This window comes from Dendronephthya gigantea, unplaced genomic scaffold, assembly GCF_004324835.1.
Source record: "Dendronephthya gigantea isolate DGI-Jeju-01 unplaced genomic scaffold, DenGig_1.0 000012F, whole genome shotgun sequence".
Classification (NCBI taxonomy): domain Eukaryota; kingdom Metazoa; phylum Cnidaria; class Anthozoa; order Malacalcyonacea; family Nephtheidae; genus Dendronephthya; species Dendronephthya gigantea.
This window is the reverse complement of record NW_021163022.1, coordinates 1198009-1221182: the sequence shown is the minus strand read 5'-3', so window position 1 is coordinate 1221182 and position 23174 is coordinate 1198009. Positions and strand designations below refer to the sequence as shown.

Sequence of the window (23174 nt, the reverse complement as noted above, 5' to 3'; positions counted from 1 at the left end):
GACTGATGCACATGAAGTACCCGACAAAATGCAGGTTTGCTGGCTCAGCATACAACTCAAAGCGCTGTTTTTTGCTCAAAGTTTCTAATTTTTGTGAAGTCTAAAGAGTTGTAAATTGTGCAGAAGTTTTTATTTTATGAGTTCTTTAACATGTCTCAAGATGCCTCCCTACCGCAGGAAGTTGAGGTTAAGGTATGTATTTGGTATTTAATTGCAGACCCGTTAATTCAACTTTTTCAAGTTCTATTATAGAATTTTTTGCATTAAACGAATATTATACAGACTTACTGCAGAAATTTAAAGTAAAAATAGATAAACGAATCTTTATGGAGCCTGCAGTGCACTGTAAATAGATAATAATCATGCTCTAAACATTGTGTAAAAAGTTTCCTTATATGTTTTATACAACAGGTGGTGGTCAAAGTGTATAGGTTGATTTTTGTAGATTTGTACGCTGTTTCAATGAATTGATTTCAAAAGAATTAAAGAAATAAATGTTGAAAACAACATATACAATAATAAAATTTGTTTCAAGCAGAATTCCTATAGTGGCCATCTTTTCATATGCAGTTTGTTTCACAATTTTTTTTAACAAACTCGGTCACATTTTATTGCAGGACTTTTTCTACAAGCAGATGCGAAAATTGCGAACGTTCAAATCCCCTCAAGATTTGATTACTGCTCGATCATCATTGCTTGCAGTTTCAAATCAATATGGAATTGTTTATGTGGCTGGGGATAACAACAGTATGTGAATTGTTATGTTAAACCATGCATATAGCTGCAAATATAGAGGTTACACTCTAGTTTGGCGGCATGTACATGATTGCATGATAAAAGCATCAATCAAAACCTCATGCAGAATATAAAGATAAATAATTTTTTAAGTTTAAACTCCATAAGATGAAGTATAATACTATTTGTTTTTGTCAAATTTATGAATCTAACTGCCTCAAAACACTGAAAATTGTGCAACCAAGCATATTTTTAGATATAGTCCTATTACTATACCTTAGTTAGTCCTATTTTTGTTCAAAATTTAATAGTTATTAAAATCATGTAATGTTGACCTGGATTTTTCTCTAGATATTAGAGCTATAAAGGTTGAGACGATTGAAAAGTTGTTCGTGGAAGTCCAAGGAAGCCTTCAGGTTGAAGGTAATAATTTAACAGTTCAGTGTCAGTTTGTTTAAAGATCATCAGTTATTTTTAAAAACTATCCCAGCCTACAGTTTGTCTTACTAAAGCCTACTCAACACATCAAGATTTTGCAGAAGCTTCTTTGGATCAATATTGTGCATGCAAAATAAAAATTTTGCAGCTTGATCAAGAAAATCATATAGTAGGGTAATATGTAATTGGAAAATAAGTTTCAAAAAATATTTTCATTTTATTATTTTGTAGAGATAAATTTTCCTTCTTCCAGTGTTGATGTTGGTCATCCATTTTCTCATATTGCCTTATCATGTGATGATCTTACATTGGCTGTCAGCTTTGAACGTGATAGCGCATGCATGCTTGGCTTTGTTGATGTCCGTGCTTTCTTTTCCACAGTAAGCTAGCATACATACAATATTTTAAATAAAAGTGATATTCCTGAAATAGTGCACAATTGAACTTGTTATAACATATTATTCTCACATTCTCAATAGAAATCACCAAAGAAATTGTTTTCTGAAGTAGTGCTATGTTCAGGAAAGTCTGGTATGTATGGCATAACCCAGTCAGTTTAGGCCAAAAAATTAGCAAAACTTTTTAGTGGAAAAACTATCATATGTTTTTATGAGTGACAGTTTCTATTCATAGTCACCTGTTAGATCTATATATAAGTGGAATATTATGTCATTGAATACATAATGTACGTTGGTGATTATTTAGATGTTAGGGTGCGAGAAATAGCTTGGAGACCTGGTGATCCTAATATTGTTGCTGTATTGTTAACTGATGGACAAATAATGATGATTATGTTAAATGGTACTGTCGCCAATGTGGATGCAACATTTAAAGGCCCTGCTACAGCTGGTATGAATTTATCATATTAACTCTTAAAAAAACTTGGAAAAAAAATTGGAGCAAAATACCTTGAAAACCTTCAACAATTTGTTTTGCACATTTTAGTCTCCTGGAGTCCAAAGGGCAAACAGATTGTTGCAGGATTGAGAGATGGCTCTCTTGTTCAATTTGACATGGTATTACAAGTTACAACACTTGATTTCATGTCTTTACTGTGAATGCTCAATGTAATGGTGAAATCTGACTTAAATGTGTTTAACATGTTTCCTTTTTAGAAATTTCAAAAGAAACGAGAAATCCCTTTTCCAACAGTTTTGCAAAAACCTTGTCGAGGTACTGATATACAGTGTATTATATGAATATATGTATTAAAAAGTACAGATTACAGATTACTGCAATGTCTAACATATAAGTTGCTGGAAAGGTATTTGTTTGTATATTTTGCTAGTTTCTGATTTGGTTTGGATATCTACATATCAATTTGGTGCAGTTTACACAGAGTGTGATGATGATGATGATGCATCTTATTTGATAATCATTAATTCACCAGTAAGAACTATGCTTGTGAATACTTACTATGCACACTTTAAATTTATTCAACTTGAAAGACTTGCAATCTAATTTGCTGGCTTTTTTTATACAACCCACTTTTCCTTACACTTTTTTCATTGATATCAGCTCTCGTGAAAAGGGGTTTTTATTCAGTGCAGGATTTCACCCAATTACGTTATCTGTTTCACATGACTGTCCACATTCCTCTTTTTTTCCATCTACACTTAATTTAAGTGTGGAAAGTGAAAATGAAATCCCTGCATACAGCTTCCCTGACCTGGCGAGATTGGAGAAAACTCAAACATGTTCCGTTTTTTAAATAGAAAAATGGTCAACCGTCATTTGACGTGTTTGATGATGTCTATTATGGAATGGGTGAAGAACGAGAAGCTTGTTTTTATCTTAATTATCTCACCGAATGGTTAGACACTATAGTTGTATATATTCTACGTATTGTAGCGATTTAGTAGTTATATTAGTATTTCAAAGTCAAAGTGCCAAGAATGATGGAAATGGGAAGGACTGTTTGTTGAATAGACTTTTCACGAGACGGAGAATAAATTCGCTAAAACATCTATATTCTAGTTGTTGAATACCAACATACTGCATATTAAAATTCCCGCGGGTTTTTTTCTTTTTTAGGAGGCTGGTTTTGTCAGTATTTTCTTGTTCTTTTGAAATGGTTACAATCCACCAGACGGATGAGGTTTGTGAATCATTCTTGTTTTGAATGAATGAATTTTGCGGTCGTTGGAATCTTTAACCACATCATACCAGTTATATTCCAATGATTTTTCAGCGTGATTAGTCGGCAATGCATACATATAACTACAATTGGCGATATACTGTAACACATCAATTATTGTACATTTCCGATCTGATCACTGTTAACTGTTTCTCAGGGACCCTGGGCCAAGTGGACATTCCCGGATTCAGGCCGAGTTTCACTGCCAACGACACATAACAGTGACGACACGTATTCATTAGGTCTTGCTGTCTCATTTGCCGCCACCAGACCGCTGGAACAAGGTACAGTTGACACTACGTTCAACAGTACACATGCCGTTCGCCAATCTGATTTTTAATGCTTCGCGTTTTAGATGACCAAACATTTCCACCGACGCCGATTCTGCTTCTCCTAACAACGGATGGTGTACTTTGTCCATTTTATATTGTAAACAAGAATCCCAAGTTATCCATAGAACTCTGTCGTCCTCCCCAACCACTGGTGTTAGACGGAGAACGTTTACCAGCTGCAGGTAAGCAGAGGTCTGAAATCAGACCAGCTGCTGAAATGTGAAAAATTCCTTAAAATTTTCAACTGTTCACTCGAACATTCTTTATGTTAATTGTGTATTACTGTGATCAGTTATTTGAAAGTATCATAAACAATCAGATATTTAACGTCGTCTTTGACTACCACAGCAGTATACCGGGTGTCCCAAAAAAAAGTACCTATTTTTAATTCAACATAACTTGTAAGCGAACTGAAGAATTACAATCAAATAATCCATATTAAGTGGAGTAATGTCTAACTTAAAGTTTGATATATTACATATGAAGTTTGAACGAGTAGTATCTGAGATATTCGCGTTTAAAGTCGTAGCAACGTTTTGAAACTTGTCAAAAATCAGGAAAAAATGGCCTATTAAACTTGTGTTAACAATACCGGTTCGTAACATGGTATCTTGTAACTTATTTTTTGGTTGTTTTTTTAAAATTCGTTTTTTACTTGTTCTTATTCATTTGCAAATTCATGTCCACCAGCAGCAACGCACTTTCTTGCCCGTGTCAGCATGCCATCAAAAGACCTTTGAATCATGTGGGCGTCCAAATTGCGACATGACCTAACAATCGCCTCGCGAAGTTCTCCCAAGTTTTGAGGTTGTTGGTCATGAGGAACTTCCCAAATCTGCTGTTTAAATAGCCCCAGAGGAAGAAATCACACACGGTCAGGTCAGGGGAGCGTGGAGGCCATGGCCAATCGCCGCGTTTACTCATGAGTCGACCAGGAAATTGCCCCTGTAGATATCGGATTGTTGCATTTAACAAGCCATTTTTTGCTGATTTTTGACACATTTCAAAACGTTACCGCTTGCTCAAACTTCATATGCAATATATCAAACTTTAAGTTAGACATTACTCAACTACACATGGATTATTTGATTGTAATTCTTTAGTTCGTTTATAAGTTATGTTGAATTAAAAATAGGTACTTTTTTTTGGGACACCCGGTACTATAGATGTTGGATGGTAATGCCTTCCAAGTAAATAACTGTAACATCAAAGCCAGAACATTAGATATATTTTGCAGCCATAATTGAGGGGAGAACTAAACATTTAATCATTGAAATGAGCTCTTCTAATTCCGTCGTTACGGTACAGTTTATTTTTTTTCAGGTGTTTCAACTAACTTTACCACTCCGTCTACTCAAACTACCCCAGCATCTAAGACAATTGCCCCTCCTATCACCCAAGTAACCAAACCACCTGTATCAACTAGCGCTCCAGTTACCACAACTAAATCCTCTGCAAACCCAGACAATATTCATCCAGCCCAACTTGGATCCAGATTTCTTACTGGAGCACCATCAATTACTACACCACAGCCATCCAAGCCACCTACATTTCCTTTCACTCAAATATCCAAACCCCCTTCGACAACTAACACCCCTATTACTACATCTAAACCCCCTACACTCCTAGGCAACACCAAACCATCTCAAGTCGAATCCAATCCCCTAGCTGGAGCAGTCTCCAATACCACACCCCTTACATTTGACCCGTCAAAAGGTTTTGGTGCTAGCTTGTCGGGGTTCCCCGTCGTCCCAGGAACTCTGTCGAACTTCTCTCCTCTTGGCGTTCCCCCTGCTGCGAAACCAGCTCCAACAGGAATGTTCCAGTTCAAGGGACCTCCCAACTTCGTGAGTGTCTTGTTATGTTTTGTGTGTGCAATGCTTTCGATAAGTTTCAAGTATTTCATTTCATTGTATCAGGTCTCTTAAGCTGCTGTTGTTTTTGTTGATGAGAATATATACTGTTTTACTATAACAACATAAGTTTATTATTTAACAATCGGCTCGCAAAATTGCTTTGTATGCTAGGGTTCTGGTCTTTCTAATTCTGGACCATTGAACGTTCGACCCTCGGCCACGCCTGCCCAGTCTTCTGCGCAGCCGTCAACAGGGGGACTGGGGGTGACAAAACCGAACGAACAGAAACCTCTTATAAAGACTGGGCCAAGTATTGCTAAACCTGGGAACTTGCAAACGACCAGGACTCCAGATACAAAAGGTATTACAATTAAAACCCAGCAGTCGACTATTATCAAACCACCAGCATTTCAACAAGCTTCAAATCAAGGAACACAAGCAGCGGTTAAAAGGGATGGTGTCTTGTCTGGTAAAGTTGAACCAAAGCAAAAGCCTCAACCATCAAAGGTACTTGGCTCTTCGATGCAGTGGCTTAGCCAGCATCGATTATTGGGAAAGCCATATTCATATATTCATATTGTGCGTGACCAAAATATTTTGAAATCGATTGTCTTTGCAGTCTGTTAACATTATTATATGAGTATGAGCTGCTTCAATGTAACATGACGTAATAATGTATCGCATTAGTTGACCGCTATCTCGTATGACAGTAACTGCTACAAACCTAGATGACTTTACCACCATTCTGAGATATCAAACACCCTCGTCACGTCCAGCTGCTGGGGTAACTGTATACGGTAGTTCGTAAGGAAACGAAGCAACAAGCTAGTGTCTTGCCCTGTTGTTTAGGCTGGATTTCCACTTTCAAAGAAATAGTTCGCTAGCGAAATATTTGTTTTTTTTAATGAAAGGAGTCAAGCTGAACTAATTTATTTACCTTGTCAAAATTTAAAAGAAAATATACAAATATTTCGATTGGTGGAAAGGTCACCTTAAGAGAAGCGAAATATCCGGCCCTGCACACGAGATGTAAAAATAAATAAAACTAAAGTTCATATTAGTTCAAAATGTAAATTTTCTTTTTTCAGGCATCACCGTCAAAGCAGGAACAACTAGAAGCTGCCATTCACAAACACATCAAAGACGAAGTATGTTTAAGAAATACACTTACAAAACACTTTTTTCTCAGCTCATTCCAAACATCACTCGCTAAAGGAACGAACCATTTTTTTGAAGGTCGAAGCGTTTAACGCGGAAATGAAGGAAGCGAGGAAAAGATATGGTAATCTGAGAAAATTAGATGCGGCATTAAAAGAACTCGATAGTCTCGAAATATCAAAGCAAGTTAATAACCACAGGCGGTTTATGAACCAAGTGAGAAATGCTGTTGAGGTTGGTATTTGTCAAACATATTACCGTCTTCTTTTTTGAAGCTAATTTAACATATAAGGAAAGCTTTCGTAATACATTTTGATACAAATGAAAGCGATTGCAATTTTATTTTATTGGAACATCGAAACGTCGTTCTCATTTGTATCAACATTTAACATATTCGGCATATTTTTCCTTGGATCGCGTGGACAGGACGTCACAGCGATAAACTAGATAAAAACGATTTTGAAAATGCTCGTGTGCACATAGCCTAAGAGTAGCTTTCTATTCAGGATTTGAAAGACGATATCAATAGAGAGAAGGGTGCACTTCTGAATGCCTTTGAACTAATGGAGGACGCAAAGTAAGCAGCAGTAACATAATGTGTCTTTATTTTTTATAATAATAAATTAAATATATTTATTATTTATGTAGAACGTGAATATGTATGTTTAAAATAACTTTTAAAGCTCTTATAAATTTTTCAAGTTTTGCTTTGTTTTTAACTTGCATGCTGTTTCGGCTGACAGTACGATATGCTGCTTCATGCCGTTTTTATTTACCTGTCTTCTGTATTTAAAGAAGCCAAAATATGCTACCATAACTCCAGAGTACGGGAGCCTGAGATGCCTGCGGCAAATCACGTGCAGGAGTTGAATCACAGGGGGGGGGGGTCGTATAAAAAATTAACGAGCTTTTAATATTCTCTTTCTAGGACTCGTGATAATACTGCAAAAGATCCACGATATCTTCAGCTTCTCAAAGTAACAACAGATCAGTGATATAAACCGCTGTCTTTTAAATCACGTTTTTCCATAGGCAGCCCAGAAATCTGTTTATAATCAGTCTTCGACTGCGCTGCCTATGGTTTCTCTGATTATATTCGTGCAACGTCCCATGATGACGTCAATGTTTTCTCCCCCTAGAATCGTGGCCTGGATCCTAGCTCTGAACGTAAAATGAAAGATATTCGTTCTTCCTACCTCCTCCTGGACAACACGTTAAGGTGATTGTCTGCTCACAAAGTGTATAATAGGAAAAAAAGAAAAGTTCAGTAGACACGATGGATAGCCGGTTTAAGGACTTAGAAATATCGTTGTGCTTTTTAACAGCAAAATCTTAAAATATTTTCTTGCGTATATCACCAGACGCACGTGAAAGTTTCAGCAAAGAATATTTTGTGCACAATCTAATTACCTCTTTTTTGGGTTATCAATTTGTGTTAAAAATATTTCCTATGAGATATAGAAATTTTCTGCAAAGACTATCATGAATTGCCGGACAGCCAATTGCTGGCACTTACGATAACCTTTCTGACTTTCCCCAGGGAAGTGAACATGGCATTGGATGAACAGTGGGACAAGAAAAATAAACAAACAAGGTTGGTCTCACGAGTAAATTACTATTTTTTGTCCCAAGCAAAGTTCTAGTACAGTTTTGAGTTACATTATCACAGACATAGTTAATTTCGTGTAGAGTCCTATTTGAGATACTTGAGTAAAAAAGGAGAATCTATATTTTGTATATATATTTTATGAATTCTAAAAGTATTAAATGAAACATGCTCTGATAAACAAAGACATCTTCCATGCAAACTCAAGATTTAAGTTATGAGAAAAACAAGACGCAATTATTCAATTGGTCATATATTTTGAAAACATAATTGCATCTTGTTTTTCTTATAACTCAAATCTTGATTTTGCAAGATGTGTTTGTTTATCGGAGTATGTTTCATTTTATACTTTTTGAATTGTCTGCTGGTAAAGGATTTTGAATGTGAATTCTGTTTTCCAAGGTCTATGCAATCGCCAAGTTTGGACACTATTTATCAGAATATGAGACAAAATAGAAATATTGTTAAAAATCAGGTTTGTTGAAACCTTTGGCTTTTAACCTGGAGCTGTTATTACCCTTGTTGTTTGCGGTGGTGGGACTATATCAGTATGTACTTTGGTCTCACAGGTGGGATACGCTTAATGTTGTGTTGTTGTTTTGTTCGTTCATTTACAGTCTTTGCAACTAGAAGAAATTTCAAATCGTGTAAACAGAAGAAGTCACAGAAGAAGTGAATGGGACGATAAGAGAGACTCGACATCCGAAAGGTTATAATTATGTTCATGTACCTGACCAGTGTTTACACTTTACATTTTGAGTTATTTATTACTGTAGTTTGTGTTTTGAAAACATTCCCAGTAAAGAGTGTCTATGAACTTATGCATGCGCGAATCGCACATGCAGTCCTGGTATTTTTTCACTGTTTGTTATCAACGAGAAAATCATTTGCCATCTTATCATGAGAATTCTTTTAGTGAGGAGGTTCCGTCCCTTTCTGAACGTTTGAGGAAACAGAAATTGAATGCAAGTGCGAAAAATGCTGGTACGTACTGTAATTGAGTGAGTTGGTTATTGCTTGAACAACGCGTACATCAGTATGCAAGTAAGGAAAATATCGAACAAGTCTCGATGAGCTAAATTTTCAATAGGACAGTTTAAGTTCTATCATTGACATACACTCTTTACACGTTAACGTTGTTGAAGCGATATTCTTTCCGGTAGTCACCCATTTGTTTGTAATTCCGTTAAAATCATTTCTTGCAGATAATGTATCCGCAAGGAAAAAATCAGAGCTGCGTCAAATGTTGTCTAAACGTACTACTTTCCCAGTGAAGAAAACCACCTTCAGTAAGTGGAAACAATATTCATAGGCAAAACTGTAACTTACATGAAGTCCTGCTCTATCAACTGATCTCACTGAAAGCAAAAAAGAACTTCTTAATTGTCTGATTTTAACTCTGCAGGAAACCACAAAGAAAATAGTTATACTGCATGTACCTTTTCGTTGTTCTCAGGAGTCAGTTCTCCTTGTACACTAACCTCCCCCCGGGCGATGTTGACAGTGTGTGGACTGGGATGAATGCAAAATTATTTTTGTTATTTATAATCATTGTTCTTATGTTGTTGTTTTAAGTTTCTAACTGGCGATCGCGCAGTGATTCATCAGCTGGATCCACTGAGCCTGACGCTTCTTCTGAAGCTGAGGAAACGCCAGAGAAAGAGGAGAAGTCTTCAATAAAGAGTAATCAAAGAAATGAGTTACCCTCTAAATCACCAAGTCGGATTCCTTGGCCTAAAACAAGCGAAAACACGTGGAAACAAACGGAGTCTGTGACCCACAGTACGCCAAAATTTGGATTTGGAGGTATAATGAAAATAGTAATTTTCTTCAAATGTCAGGCGAAAAAGCTTTATCAGTTTTATATTGCCAAATCAATTGTACCACCCAAAATTAGGAAATAGCGTTAGAAAGTGTATAATCTATTGCGCGATTCATTCAAGTTACACTTCACAATTTAAATCCGAGGTTTACCTGAGCGAGCCTCTCACTAACCTCCCGAGTCTCTCACAAACTCTCCCGAGTCTCTCACGAACTCTCCCGAGTCTCTCACGAACCTCCCGAGTCTCTCACGAACTCTCCCAATATTATCTTTTCATAGAAAAGAGTAACTTCTCATTTTCCGTTGGTATCACATCATCTCCCTCTTGGGGTTCCACCTCAGAGACTATTCAAACCAAGCCTGCTACTTTTATTACAAGTCAGTTGTCCAAAGAAAAACCTCATCAGCCAACTCATGTCCCAACGTCCAAGGTCAGGATATTGATTTTCAAAACACGGTATTTCTATGCAACCAATTATGCTACGCTGTACCCCTATTTCTAACGCCCAACCTTGTTCACCAATTCTAGATTAGTTTTGCACCACCCAGTCTTGATAAACCAAGCACTGGAAGCACCGGTGTTTTACCTCGGGAAGCTGCTGCAGCCGCTGCCATTGCACGTGCGTCCGCTGGCTCAAGTAAGCTAGACTCAGGCGCTTCTGTTCCCGCCAAAACGTTGGTTGAATACAAGGCGAAAGATGGAAGTAAGAATATTTCTGGAAAAGGTAATAACCAGTCGCTGCTCGTATGTATCGTTGTGTAGAATTAAGACAAACGTAAATAACATGCAAAGGACGAAACAGAAAACCATCAACCATTTACGTTTTATTGCGAGAAAATACTCCGACTACGACAGACCATTGATTTTTCCTGCTGTTGTATAAACTCGGTTAAACGATCTACGTACACGAATGTACCCTTGATGTCTATCAAAATATTCTCCATGAATCTTCAAAATATTTTCAATAAAATCTTGGGCAGCAAATAGCGACACGCCCTCTGTATGTATAATATATTGTGATTACTTGTAAGCTATCATCGGCTAAGATATTCTTTGGAAAATCATGTATTCCGTTATGCCTGATTTCCGTTATGTCGTGGTGAAAATGTCAGGGTGGTTGATGTGATAGAATATTTCTGTTTGTGTGCAGTCAACAATGACCGATTCGAATACAGAAATAAAGACAAATTTACAGCCGGACTATTTCTCATCATTGAAAATGACTTGCGTTCACAACCAGACTTTACTTGTAACAACTTTCCCTTCGTTACTGTAGATCCGAACGCTGACCACCATGCCCGATTGATCGCAGACGCAGCTCTTAAAGACGCTGAGAAAAAAATGAAAAATGTCACGCAAACTCCGCCATCGAACACAGCGACGACATTTACCGTACGATCTTCGGCGAGCACCGCCCAGTCTTCGGGTCCTCCTGTTATGGTCTTACAACCCAATGGAACATTCGGTATTCGAAAACCTGGAGAAAATCAGTTTTTACCAGCTGGAAAACCTGTTCAACAACCGCAAGAAAAACCTGTTTTACCTCCAGGAAAATCCATAATTTCTCAGTCGGAAAGTCAGGATAAGGAGGTAACTCCATCCATTGGCGGTTTTGGAAAAGGTTTGCCAAGTTCTGGCTTTTCTTTCAAGTCTCCATTTGGTAATGCCAGTCTTGGAACTTCGCCAGTGTTAGGTGGTGCTACTGGTGGAATTAGTAGTGGTAATACTTCTGGTATTAGTACAATGTTTGGTACTGGTAATATGATGTTTGGTAATACTGGCGTACCGTCTTTTGGTGGTGGCAGTAAAAGCCAACAAAGTACCTCGGTGGTGCAGTCGCCAGCGCGAGAAGAAGGTAGGTTTGAAACGTGTTGCAAAGCCCGGGAATTAAGGAAACTTTAAACACCAATCATTGAATACAACGTAGAGACCTATGCACAGGCAAACTGAAAAATACGGTTGGCAAAACCTGTATATCAGTGAATTCAGCCAAGGCCAGCAAGAAGGGTGCGTGAGGGCTCAAAATTTGGGTACGAGTTCAAATTTATAGGTAGTATGTGATGAAATCAGTACCTAGTTATGAATATTTAGTTTTGTGTATATACTGGAGTGAGTGTTATTGTCCAGAACACCCCCCCCCCCTCCTGCCTCTTTATCATATTGCACTGGATGTATGATTATTACATTAAGAGTTATCGAAACTTTCGTTGTGCGTTTCCCAGGTGCTGGGAGCGGTAAGCAGGACGATACATCGAGCACACAAATGGTTCCAGGCGGCGGAAAAGATAATTTGACAAGAACGAGCGTAGACGATGGCGAGTCGGCCGTTGTCCCTGAGAGAGGAGAGCCTGAGGGCGAGAGTAAACAACCTGTGAATGTATTAACTGCTCAAAGACAGGTGACATAATTATCAATGATCTTATCATGATAAAGTTCGATAAAACTACACGGTTCTCGTGATAAATGATTTATTGTTCATTTACTTTACGTTATGTTTCGTGTAAAAATCCCATTTCCTATCTGAAATTGAATTAATGAATATAGGCTACTATCGGAAAATCAGACAAAGATATTGCTACGGCTGGCAACGTTTCAACAGGGACTAAAACTCAACCACCACCACCAAAATCAAGTAGTCCCAACACCGCAACGAAATCTTCATTGGCTGGTTTCACCGCCCCTTTCGCGACTGGTCCTTTTGCTTTTGCACCTGGGAACACTCAACCAGATATTACATCTTCATTTAAAACTCAAGCTGAATCACAACCCTCGCAAAGGTTAAAAGCGCAAGGTTCAGGACTTACAATGACCCCTCCCCCCTTCACTGCTACTCTTCCCTCGGGATCATTCCATCCTAGCTCCACTCCAGAAACCACACCTCCATCCTTTACAACATCTCCTTCGTCTATTGCAACAACTGTCCCACCTCTTACAACTTCTCCTTCCCTTCCAACAACCGCACCACCTCTCACAACCGCTCCACCCCTTGCAACCACCGCTCCACCCCTTACAACCACCGCTCCACCCCTCACAACTGCTCCACCCCTCACAACTGCTCCACCCCACACAACATCTCCGCCCTCCACAACATCCACTGCACCTCTCACAACATCTGCTCCGTTTCATACAGCATCACCCCAGTCCCTTCCAACATCGCCTCCATCCTCTACAACAACACCCCCGGTGCAGACAAGCACCCCTCCTTCGACCACAACAGGTAAGTTAAACTGAATTGTCCTTCTCTAAATAGCTTGAAATAACGTACCATCGGTTTTTTATTCAGCTCCAAACACCCAGACCCTCGACCAAGTTAAGTTGGTAACGGCAACAACAACGTCTGACACAACTACTGCCAAACAAACATTTGCCGAACCAAAGCCTCCCCCACAAACGGCAAATGACAATTTGAGTAGTACAATCGATTCCAATGAAACCACAAGTGAAATTAAATCGATAGCAACTGCAAAAGTCGATAAACCTTCAATAGTTGAAACTACAAGCCAGAGCCAGGTAGCACCGCCTGTGGGTTCTACGTCGACTTTTAGTTTCGGGACTAATCTTGGTATGAATTCTGCTACCACCACACTATTTGGGTCACAAGCGCAGCCATTTCAATCGTCTCTAAGTAAGATTGATCCTCCCGCGACAACTGTCACACCCGCATTCAAGCCATCAAACTTTGGTAGCACTCCTCAAACAGGTAGGTCCTAACTGTTCTAATACATATATTCCAGTTCTAATATACAACCACCCCCCCCCCCCCCCATACCGAAGTAGGAACCCGAAATAGGATAGGTCTGGGGAAACAGCAGCTGTCCTTCTAAGGTGGCAAGCTGTGTTCTCTCACTTTTGTGGATGATTGCACTATAAGTGCTTTGCAAAAATCCCAGTACACTCATTTATCAAAGTTGATGTGCATCTGCTTCTATCTGCTGTCTTTCATTGGGTGAATCTTGCACGCTTTCACGAAAGTAAGGAATGTTTGAGGATGAGGTTTGAGGAACATGTCGTTGTGTTCTGTCAACTCTCTCGTATAATTCACAGCACTACGATATCGGTAAAAGACAAAATACGCCATATTTTAGGACGATTTCCTATAGATGATCAGTTTAATCATGCCTTGTCGTTTGCTTTATCGTTGATGAGTTCAAATACACGGTTTAAACTTATATTTTTTCAACGTTCTGATTGTTTCACCAAGTATAAAATTACTTTTCTTTTCAAATAGGTTCTGGATTTGGGGGGTTTTCTGGTCTTGGCGGCGGACCAATAGAACCAAACAGAAATCCATTTGCGGCGAATCCGACAACGCAGGCGCAAGGTTAGACAAAGAGAGTATTCGCGATTGACACACACAAAGCTAACACCCACCCCCCTATTAATATCATTGTGCACAGCTATTGTTGTATCATTATCGCTTTATCAGGAAAATGAACAAACTGCAATCATTTTCAAAAGTGTTGGGACAGGTTGCCAAATTACTGATTTATAACACAAACCCTGAAACCCCTCCGCGCCATATTTTCAATGTTGTGTCCCAAATTGACGGACATTTTGCTCGCAAACGTCTTTGGAAAGCAACATTGATTGGGGGAAGGGGAGGGAGGTAGATGTATGACAATCATCATATAGTAGATTTTAGTTCGTAAGTGTCCCAACTATTTTTGAAAATGTTTGTAGACCCAGACCCCAAATTTGCCAAAGCATCTTATCAAATTTTAGAATTTTTTATTTTTTTTACTTCATTTATATAACAAATAATCGATCGAATTTGACCTTGAAGGGAATGTTTGGTGTAAGATTGTTAGGGAGGGAGGGACGTCTGGGAAAAGCTTCTGTTTAGGGCATATATGGGTTCCTGTCTTTGTTCACAAGTTGGACTATTCCCTTTAATCAACTGCGCATGTGTGTTTTCTAGTCTCTGGCTTGTTTGGAAGTTCTTCCACTTCAAGTTCGAACCCATTTCAGGTACGAAAATTTGTAATTTTGTTATTTTGCGTTGCTTTAAACTCTACATACCACGTCTGGTTACTCATTACACTATAATTTTGTGTGTAATTACTTCCCGGATGACTTTGGAGCCTCGCTTTCTCATTTATAGAAGGACTAGACAGCTTACGTTAAATGTAAGCAAGGTTCTTGGGTGAAGCAATTATCGAAACAGCGTATGGTGTTCGTAATTTAGATCTGTTTTTGCTTTTACATTTATAGACATCTACAATGAAACCTGCATTTGGTTCGACAAGTAAGTTATAAATATTTAGAAATTATCCCAGCATCCCGAATATGCCTCAAAGATACAATGCACGTATTTACGATCGTCAGAGTTACCATGCTTCCTAAATATATTTTCTAGGTTTTGGTTCAGGTTCAGGTGTAGAAACCACAGGATTCGGGACGCCCTCAGGTAACAAGCTGCATTTAATCCAACCAACAAAGAAGGCTTGCTTCATATTTGTGTCGTTTGTCTTAATATATGTATTTCATTCAGCTGGTGCGCCTTCATTCGGAACTCAGCCATCGTTTGGTTCTAATACCGCAACCTTTGGTGCTAATCCGAGTTTTGGTGGCAATCCTAGTTTTGGGTCTCCCCCTGCCTTTGGTGGGGCACCCAGCTTTGGTTCCCCCCCTGCCTTTGGAAGTGCATCAACATTTGGATCAGGAATGGGTGGAACAGCTTTCGGAAGCAGTCCTTTTGGAAATACCGGGAGCAGTCCATCAAGGTAGACTCGATTTGTGTGCTTTTGTAATTAAAATGGTACCCTTCTGGTACTGTATGGTTAGTGTAAGGAATGGTTTACTTTAGATTGTATGGTTATCTTGCATTGTATTATTTGGAGTGATTTGGTGAACCGGGGTCCCAGGAAGTGGTAAATTTTGTATCTTTTCGTAATATTTAGGGTGTTCGGTTCGGGAACAGAGGCAGCAGGCATGTTTGGGTAAGTGATGAAAATCAATAACTGCTCACAGTCAGAGAAGTCAGAGTTTTTTATTCGACTATGCATGTTATTGTTCTCTTTGCAGTAATTCCTCATCAAACCTGACATTTGGTTCAATACCATCTAATATGCCTTCGTTTGGTGGTATATCTGGAGGACAAAATAATCCTGGAATGAACCAGAAACAAGGCTTTGGCTCGTCTATGTAAGAAGAAAAACACATTTCGTTACTTTAAAAAAGAGCCTAATGATACTAATAGAAATACTCTGAATTGGCACGAGGTTCCCGCCCTTCTTTTTAAAAAATATGCCAGAAAATGTCATGATTTATAAACCATCTTGTTTTATTTCTAGTAATTATTGCGTAGTGTGAGTATTGTTGACGTTTGGTGCATTAAACGTAAAATAATGCTTTTTCTGTAGGTCTGGATCCTCGTTTTCTTCGTATCGATAAAAAAGACATTAAAGAAATGATATGCCATGATAGGGATACCTAATATATTTATCTAATAAATTAGTACTTTCTGTATTAGATTTGTTGTCGTTACTGATGTGTAGTTATTCCATATTTAACAATTAGACAACGAGTCCGAGTTGTCTATGAGCGAATAGTCAACGAGGCGAAGCCGAGTTGACTATTTGCTCATAGACAACGAGGCCGAGTTGTCTAATTGTTTTAGTATAAACTATAACATTAATTTACAACTAGGAAACACAATATAAAATTCTTGTTGGCTTGCAAACCATTCTGAAATTTATTTCGTATATTAAAGGAAGAAAATATTTTAATTGTTGTTCGCGTAAAATGTTTTAAAATTCAGTTTAAATATAAAAATTCAATTGAGTATACGTTATTTTTATGTATTTTCTTACCCTTAAAAATTGCAATTCCGTATTTTGTTGCTTTTTTTGTTTTTTCTGGTACGGAATTGTCCAACAAGTCGTCCAAAAAATCTTCAGATACTTCGGCGAAACGCGAATTTTCCGCCATTGTTTTGAATTTTGCTACTAGTAGGCTATCACTAATAGCCTACCAGTAGCGTAGCCAATCAGAACGCAGGAAAAGTGATAGCCTATTAGTCAGTTTATACTAAAGTCGTATAGTCTAATGATTAGTTGGTCAGCCTGTTTTCTTGTTGGCAGCATAGGCAGCCTAGCAAACAATGTTGGTTCTTTGCTGGGCTGCTTATGATTAGCAGATATAAAATAGTAACGCACATTCTCGTCCCCAGATCCATTTTCTTCACTCGTAAGTACGCTACGTACCTTACATGAGATACTAGATCCGCTGTCTTGCATGGGTAGCAGGCTCTGTTTTAGCGCTACTAGAACTAATCAAGGATGCAGTAAAACGTGTTTGAATATAAACATTGTGCTTCAACTCTACAGTCGAGTTCTCTCTTGTAGCAAAAGTGTTTTTGGCAATAAGTCCCTCTTAATAAGTTTCACGTATGTTTTCCCGGTTTTCTGAAACCGTTTATAGCAGGCGAATCAGTCAAAACCACAAGAAATGATTGATAAACACTCAGACAGAATCCCGAGTGCATTTATATTTTGCAATATCACTTCTTGGGAACCAGGACGCGAACAATGAAACTAACTAATTGTAACATCCGTTTTAAAAGTAATAAAGTGTGAGAATTCTACAATCTTCTTTTGTAATGCGACGAAAATTTGTTCACTTAATTACAGAGTTGATGCATGGCATTAAAATAAATGTGAAACTGAGTGAGGCTCAGTTACTGAGTTAAGAAAGTTTGCTCTTAAGTAATGCCACTAATGGGAAATAGAGCTATCACATTTTGGAAACATAATATTCGACCAAAATAAGTTCGTGAGACTGTTGTTGCATGTTGTTGTACAGGACTTGAATATTAATGATATTACAATTCCTACATTAATCACGATTGATAACGTCGAGTGTTTCCGGAAGATAATAAGGACGAATTCTTGCTTTACGAAACGAAAAGCTGTTAACTTTCCTATCCAGAGATATTCAAGGCGAGTGAAATATGTGGTCTGCGCAAATTCGTGAAAATGCTCCTTTTTTATTCCCAAAACCGAGTTTTTTATCCCCCGATTCCCTATCCTAATTTTTAATCGTATATTAATGTGAAATAAAAAAACTCATGATTTTAAAACATTTTTCTCATTTTTTGAGTCATTCGAAACAGGTGCATAGAATTTCGAAAACACAAACAATTTTCATTAGCAAAATGAAAGATTGATGTCAAATCTCATCTATTATAGAAAGTAGCATGATAATAGTTCTATTGTATATTGGCTATTGCCCCTAGCGCTAACACAGTACGTCCACGTTAGATCTATTCCTCCCCCCCTGTTTCATGTTAGAAGACTTAGAAGAGTTTAATTTGAGCATTTGTGGTCCCAGAATTATGTGATGTTTTAGTGTGTATATCCGCATTTCTCGTGATAAGCAGAGCCTATGATATATTGAAACGAATAATGAATGAATTAAATAGCGATATTAATAAGGAAATGCCTTGACACGCACAATATTCTTGAGGACCAGTAAAACGTTTTTCTTTATTTTAATGATAGCACTTGAAGGAGTTCAAGTGTCGAATTAAGAATATGTATAAACTACACTAAAAGCGAACAAAATAGATTGCGGTTAGTTTTAAGAACCGAGATTGCAAAGATTCCTTTATATTTTTCAGTAAAAATAACGTATAAACGTGAAAAGGTAAGCTTTCGTTCGTCTTTTTATATACCGTAGTTATCCATTGATGTTGATATATTCCTGGTAATTTATGGGAATTAAGTCTAAATATTACTGTTTAATCATAACTAGAGCTTAGATTTTTCTACAATCAGTTTATCAGTATCATAAGATTCTATATTCTATCGATTTCGATACATATACATGCAAATTTACATAGACCTCTCTTTAGCCTTTTCCTATATAGCTCTAACTATACTCTTCGTGAATTCTATCCCATTAAGTAACAGCGTAGGTCCCAGACCAGAGATCGTATTGGAGTGCCGTAATCATATCATTTCTCACCTTCACAGGATTCAAGATGGCTGATACCTGGGAAATAATACTATGGGTCATTGTTGCCGCAGCTATCCTTATCTTAATTTCTATTATCATAGCGCTCGTTTGTGTTTGTCGAAAAAGAAATCGACGAAAAAAGAATATAAAGTAAGTATTGACTATATCGTTCCTGTGACATGTGGGAATAGGAGCAATACAGGTTTCTGTTATGCTTTGTTTTAACTACTAAGCCTCACTTTGGTGTGAAGAGAACATATGCATTAAAGTGAGGTTTTGTTATAACAGAGCGTCTATAAGATATCTTACAGACGCCCTGGTTATAACAACAGGATAAAAGGAAATCTATCACGAGTGTTGTTTCGAAACAATTCCTCATGCATGCAGGCCCAATTTGTCAACTTTCGATAATTGCATGATCACATTGAAAAGGTAAATTCTGTACATGAAAGATTAATCACCGTTTACTCGACCAGTGTTTTACTATTACCATTAGTAACTTCCAGCAAAGTTTAACTTGGCCGGCTTTAACAGGTATTTTCACCTGAGATCAAAACATCGCAACAAACACAAATGTGCATGTTCACTGATTATCAGCTGCTGCACCTCAGGCTAACCTCTAGTGCTATAGCTGGAAGCCTGGAACGTAACATTAGTCTGTTATAACGAGGGTTGTACCAGGAGAAGTTCTTCTGTAGCTGGTCGTAATACCTTCTGATCTCGCGTGGGTAAACAATAGTCTTACATTTCCTCTTTCATAACTAGAAATCGCCGTTTTGAGTGGGAAAAAAAGGATCAAACAGATTATGGTAAACGAAAAGTTCATTACAACGCTTCAACTGGTGAAGCTAAGATTTTGGATCAAACCGACAGTGGTGAGAAACTAACTAAAGTTGAATACAATGCCAAAACTGATGAAGCCAAGATACTTGGTACTGGTGATCAATCGAAGGAAAGTGTCGGGAGGGGCACTCATTTTAATGGTTATCAAATGTCGAGTCCCATGTCAAGCCATGTAAATATGGAAAGCAAAAGCTTCTCTAAGACTCACGAGTCTGAAAGAATTGACGTTCAGAAAGCTGGCCGAGATGAAAGCAATGGTGATTATGTAAGGTCAATGCAGGCTCCTCCACAAAGAGAACGCTTACAACCCCTGGAAGAGGTTCCGAGGGAAATGCCAACTTCAACAAAGATTTCTGAGAATATGACATCACGTGTGACGTCAAAGAATGTTTCGTCGCAAAACGCTGTTAAAAGTTACACGAATCTTGGATATAATCAAGTAGGTCAGAATGCTGATGTGGTATCTAATGTTCGTTTTCAACAACCTGTTGCTGTGGTCAAGGCTTTTGTTAATCCAGGATATGACAATAGTTTGCGGTGAGTTTCAATAGAATTCTTTTACAAAGTTTTTATTCCTTCTCCATACAAGGTTTAGCATAGATACAATGCATTATCATGAGCGTTGTGTTGCTCCGATTTCGAGGGAAGGGAATACATGTTAAAATAGTTTGTGACGTCACTCTAGTTCGAACGTTTGATGTATGCATTTTTGTGTGTGCCTCGTGTTCTTGTTTGTTCTGTTGTCGATTCAGTGCTTTTGTCACAACATTTTTCTTACTAAATATATTCATATTATTCATAATGGGAATCCACTAAATTCATCAGTACTGGTGCCGGCTTATATCGATGATTTTGTGTAAACTAACTGAATATTTGTTCTTTTGAAAAGGCATGTAAGATCTTTACCACGAAACCACTCTAAACTGAACTACAAGAGATCTATTACAACCTCCACCTTCCCACGCCGTAAACCTGTGTTGTACACCTGGTCTCTGAAACCAATGGACACTGAACCACAACAATCTCGACCGAGTCTCCCTATAACGTACAGAGAAATACACCCTCATTTAGACCGTCGCAGAGCAACAAAACATAGATCCTCGGCCCGCTCTAGAAGCTTCACAAAAAGCAGTCTGAAGAAGAAGGACAGAAGACTCGGATCTCTTAAAGGAGTCTACATCACCGACAGTCGACCTCGTAGATCTCATCAACAAAATTCAGTCTATCATGGAAGATCAACACGTCCCAGCTATTTTGCACCTAATAGATCCAAAGTAAATTACAAGATTTCATCGCCTAGCGAGATTTCAAAGGCCGAACGCGAGAATTATGCCGATTTTTACGAAGAGCGTTATAAGATGGTCAAAAAATCAGAATTCCCAGCGTTCGAATCGGGTTCGGCCAAGTACGAAGCAACGTCACGTGATCTTGAGCCCGAGATCTCTTCAATTGTCAGTGGTAGTGAGTTTTCAGATTTCTTACCAACTCCCCCTCGGCCAAGCGATAGCCAATCAGAGGGCTCGGCGGGGAGTTACTCGCGAGGCAGTTATAAGGCTTACCAGAACAGGTTGGAGAAAAGCAGTAAAAGTCGAAGAGAATTAGTAAGGGAGGACACCAGTCACTATGATCGTGCCAAACACACCAAGTCATTTCAAGAAACATTAAAGGTGGGTTTGGGCGCAGTCTGTTGTTTCCAATGAAAATTGATAAGCTTTTCCCCTACATCCCTTCCGTTGCATGAAAAGTCTTTCTAAGACACAGATGTCAAAGCCGTTTGTCGCAGATTCCTGCCATTCTCGACAGAAGTCTATACACTTCTCAGTTCTCAACACTTCAAATGTGTTGTACGAAACATCACTGACGCAGCCCAGACTGGTACAGACCTTGTGTTGAACTTTCTCTGGCGGGGGCAGTTTTTCCCCTCCCCTTCGTTACCACTGCTCTACCACTCCTGTCAGCTTTGAAAATTGAAATAGTTAAAAAGATGAGTTAGTCAGACTTTACTCGTGCATTCATATTTGTATTCATTGTATCAGGGCATGTCTGTAGAGTTGATGGAACTCGCAATTATTATGACAGGAAAAAGATTTTACTGTAATTATATAGCTAAAGAAACTGATGATATTTTATAGAGTTTAAGAAACGGCGGTCAGAATGATCAGAACAGCGTACAACGTGAAGTTGCAACAACCAGTGAGGCAACATCACCCTGGATTAATAATGACAGCAACTTTAGAAAACAACATGGCATCCCAATAACAGGAGTCCCAGTCCTTCCACCCGAGCCAGTGTATATCAAGGTGGAGGATAGTGATCTGTCAGAAGATGAAAAACGATTTGAAGATGAAACGAATTAAGGAATTAGCGGTTTAATTATTCAAGAGATGTTGAAATAGGGAAGCTATGCGACCCAATTTATAGCTATTGTGACGATGTTTGGATTTTAAATTGAATATTAATATGTAGTCCGAAATAAGTCACCAGCTTACTCCAATATCATTTGGAACTGTCGTATTTTTGTGCTCGTTTGACGTTTCCAAAAAGATGAACGGAAACTCTAAGATAAGGATAACCATCAATCTTTTCTATTCCTGTTGTAAGCCGATTCACTTTTAAATATTGTAAACGGCGATCGTAATCAATTACAATGTTCTGATTGGTTGACGAGCGGTCCATAAAAACCAGACCTGGTCCAGAATATGGTATATTCTACCTTGGTAACGTCGAATATACCAGAATACGTATAGTCAACATTGGTATGGTCATATATTCAAGGAATATGGTATCTTGGTATATTAATTGGTAAGGTCTAAAATCCATGTCCATATATTCCGTATCTGCATGGACCAGTTTTCTGGATGTCTCATGCAAGTTCAGCTACATAATAACCTTGTGTGTTCAGTCTATACTGTGAAATATTAGACCTAGGTTTTTGTATAGACCTCGCGCTCCTTCTTCGCTCGGTCCATACTAGTATTACTCTTAGTAAGGTTGAAAATACCAAATATAGACCTCTTTAGAGGTGCTGCAGTATAGTTCTACACGCAATACCCTTTTTTTGTAGAGAAATTTACATCATATATTATAACCTTTTTCATTAGTTTACATTCCTGTAGCAATTGGAACTAGAGCTAAAGCATTATAAAACCCCAAAGTAATAGGAGAGAAAATAGAAATTTAATAAAATCACCTTGGCCCTTTGATATACATTAGCTTTTCATTAGCTAAATAATTACTATAATCCATTCTATTTCTGTTCATAAGTTCAAAATATAATAAGCCCGTTCC

At 38.2% G+C, this 23174-nt stretch overlaps 2 protein-coding genes across 2 annotated transcripts; both read left to right on the top strand.

Moving 5' to 3' along the window:
• The first annotated feature begins 66 nt into the window (after positions 1-66).
• On the top strand, positions 67-16587 carry LOC114518893 (nuclear pore complex protein Nup214-like). Its single transcript, XM_028538926.1, has 40 exons — positions 67-192; positions 618-747; positions 1087-1158; positions 1405-1553; positions 1653-1704; positions 1879-2022; positions 2119-2189; positions 2289-2346; positions 2462-2562; positions 2889-2986; positions 3208-3271; positions 3468-3594; positions 3666-3824; positions 4966-5489; positions 5670-6005; positions 6587-6646; positions 6735-6890; positions 7163-7233; positions 7585-7633; positions 7796-7875; positions 8197-8250; positions 8665-8737; positions 8880-8971; positions 9179-9246; positions 9468-9551; positions 9838-10068; positions 10364-10515; positions 10614-10809; positions 11362-11940; positions 12308-12483; positions 12630-13302; positions 13369-13785; positions 14314-14406; positions 15004-15053; positions 15297-15330; positions 15442-15492; positions 15577-15808; positions 15986-16024; positions 16110-16229; positions 16448-16587. Exons 1-40 carry the CDS (start codon positions 151-153, stop codon positions 16476-16478), a joined length of 5988 nt encoding a protein of 1995 aa, XP_028394727.1. The 5' UTR covers positions 67-150; the 3' UTR covers positions 16479-16587.
• A 3627-nt stretch (positions 16588-20214) lies between these two features.
• LOC114518921 lies at positions 20215-23128 on the top strand. The gene is made up of 3 exons (XM_028538955.1): positions 20215-20423; positions 20776-21553; positions 22019-23128. The coding sequence occupies exons 1-3, from the start codon at positions 20218-20220 to the stop codon at positions 22241-22243; spliced, it is 1209 nt and encodes a 402-aa protein (XP_028394756.1). The 5' UTR covers positions 20215-20217; the 3' UTR covers positions 22244-23128.
• Positions 23129-23174: the final 46 nt, after the last annotated feature.

Excerpts from the sequence above, each read along its gene's own strand:
- LOC114518921 (XM_028538955.1), top strand. The coding sequence starts at position 20,218 with ATGCCAACTTCAACAAAGATTTCTGAGAATATGACATCACGTGTGACG. Across the intron at positions 20,424-20,775 it reads GGATATGACAATAGTTTGCG|GCATGTAAGATCTTTACCAC; the intron begins GTGAGTTTCAAT and ends TCTTTTGAAAAG. Across the intron at positions 21,554-22,018 it reads CATTTCAAGAAACATTAAAG|AGTTTAAGAAACGGCGGTCA; the intron begins GTGGGTTTGGGC and ends GATATTTTATAG.
- LOC114518893 (XM_028538926.1), top strand. The coding sequence starts at position 151 with ATGTCTCAAGATGCCTCCCTACCGCAGGAAGTTGAGGTTAAG. Across the intron at positions 6,647-6,734 it reads ACAAACACATCAAAGACGAA|GTCGAAGCGTTTAACGCGGA; the intron begins GTATGTTTAAGA and ends ATTTTTTTGAAG. Across the intron at positions 11,941-12,307 it reads GTCGCCAGCGCGAGAAGAAG|GTGCTGGGAGCGGTAAGCAG; the intron begins GTAGGTTTGAAA and ends TGCGTTTCCCAG.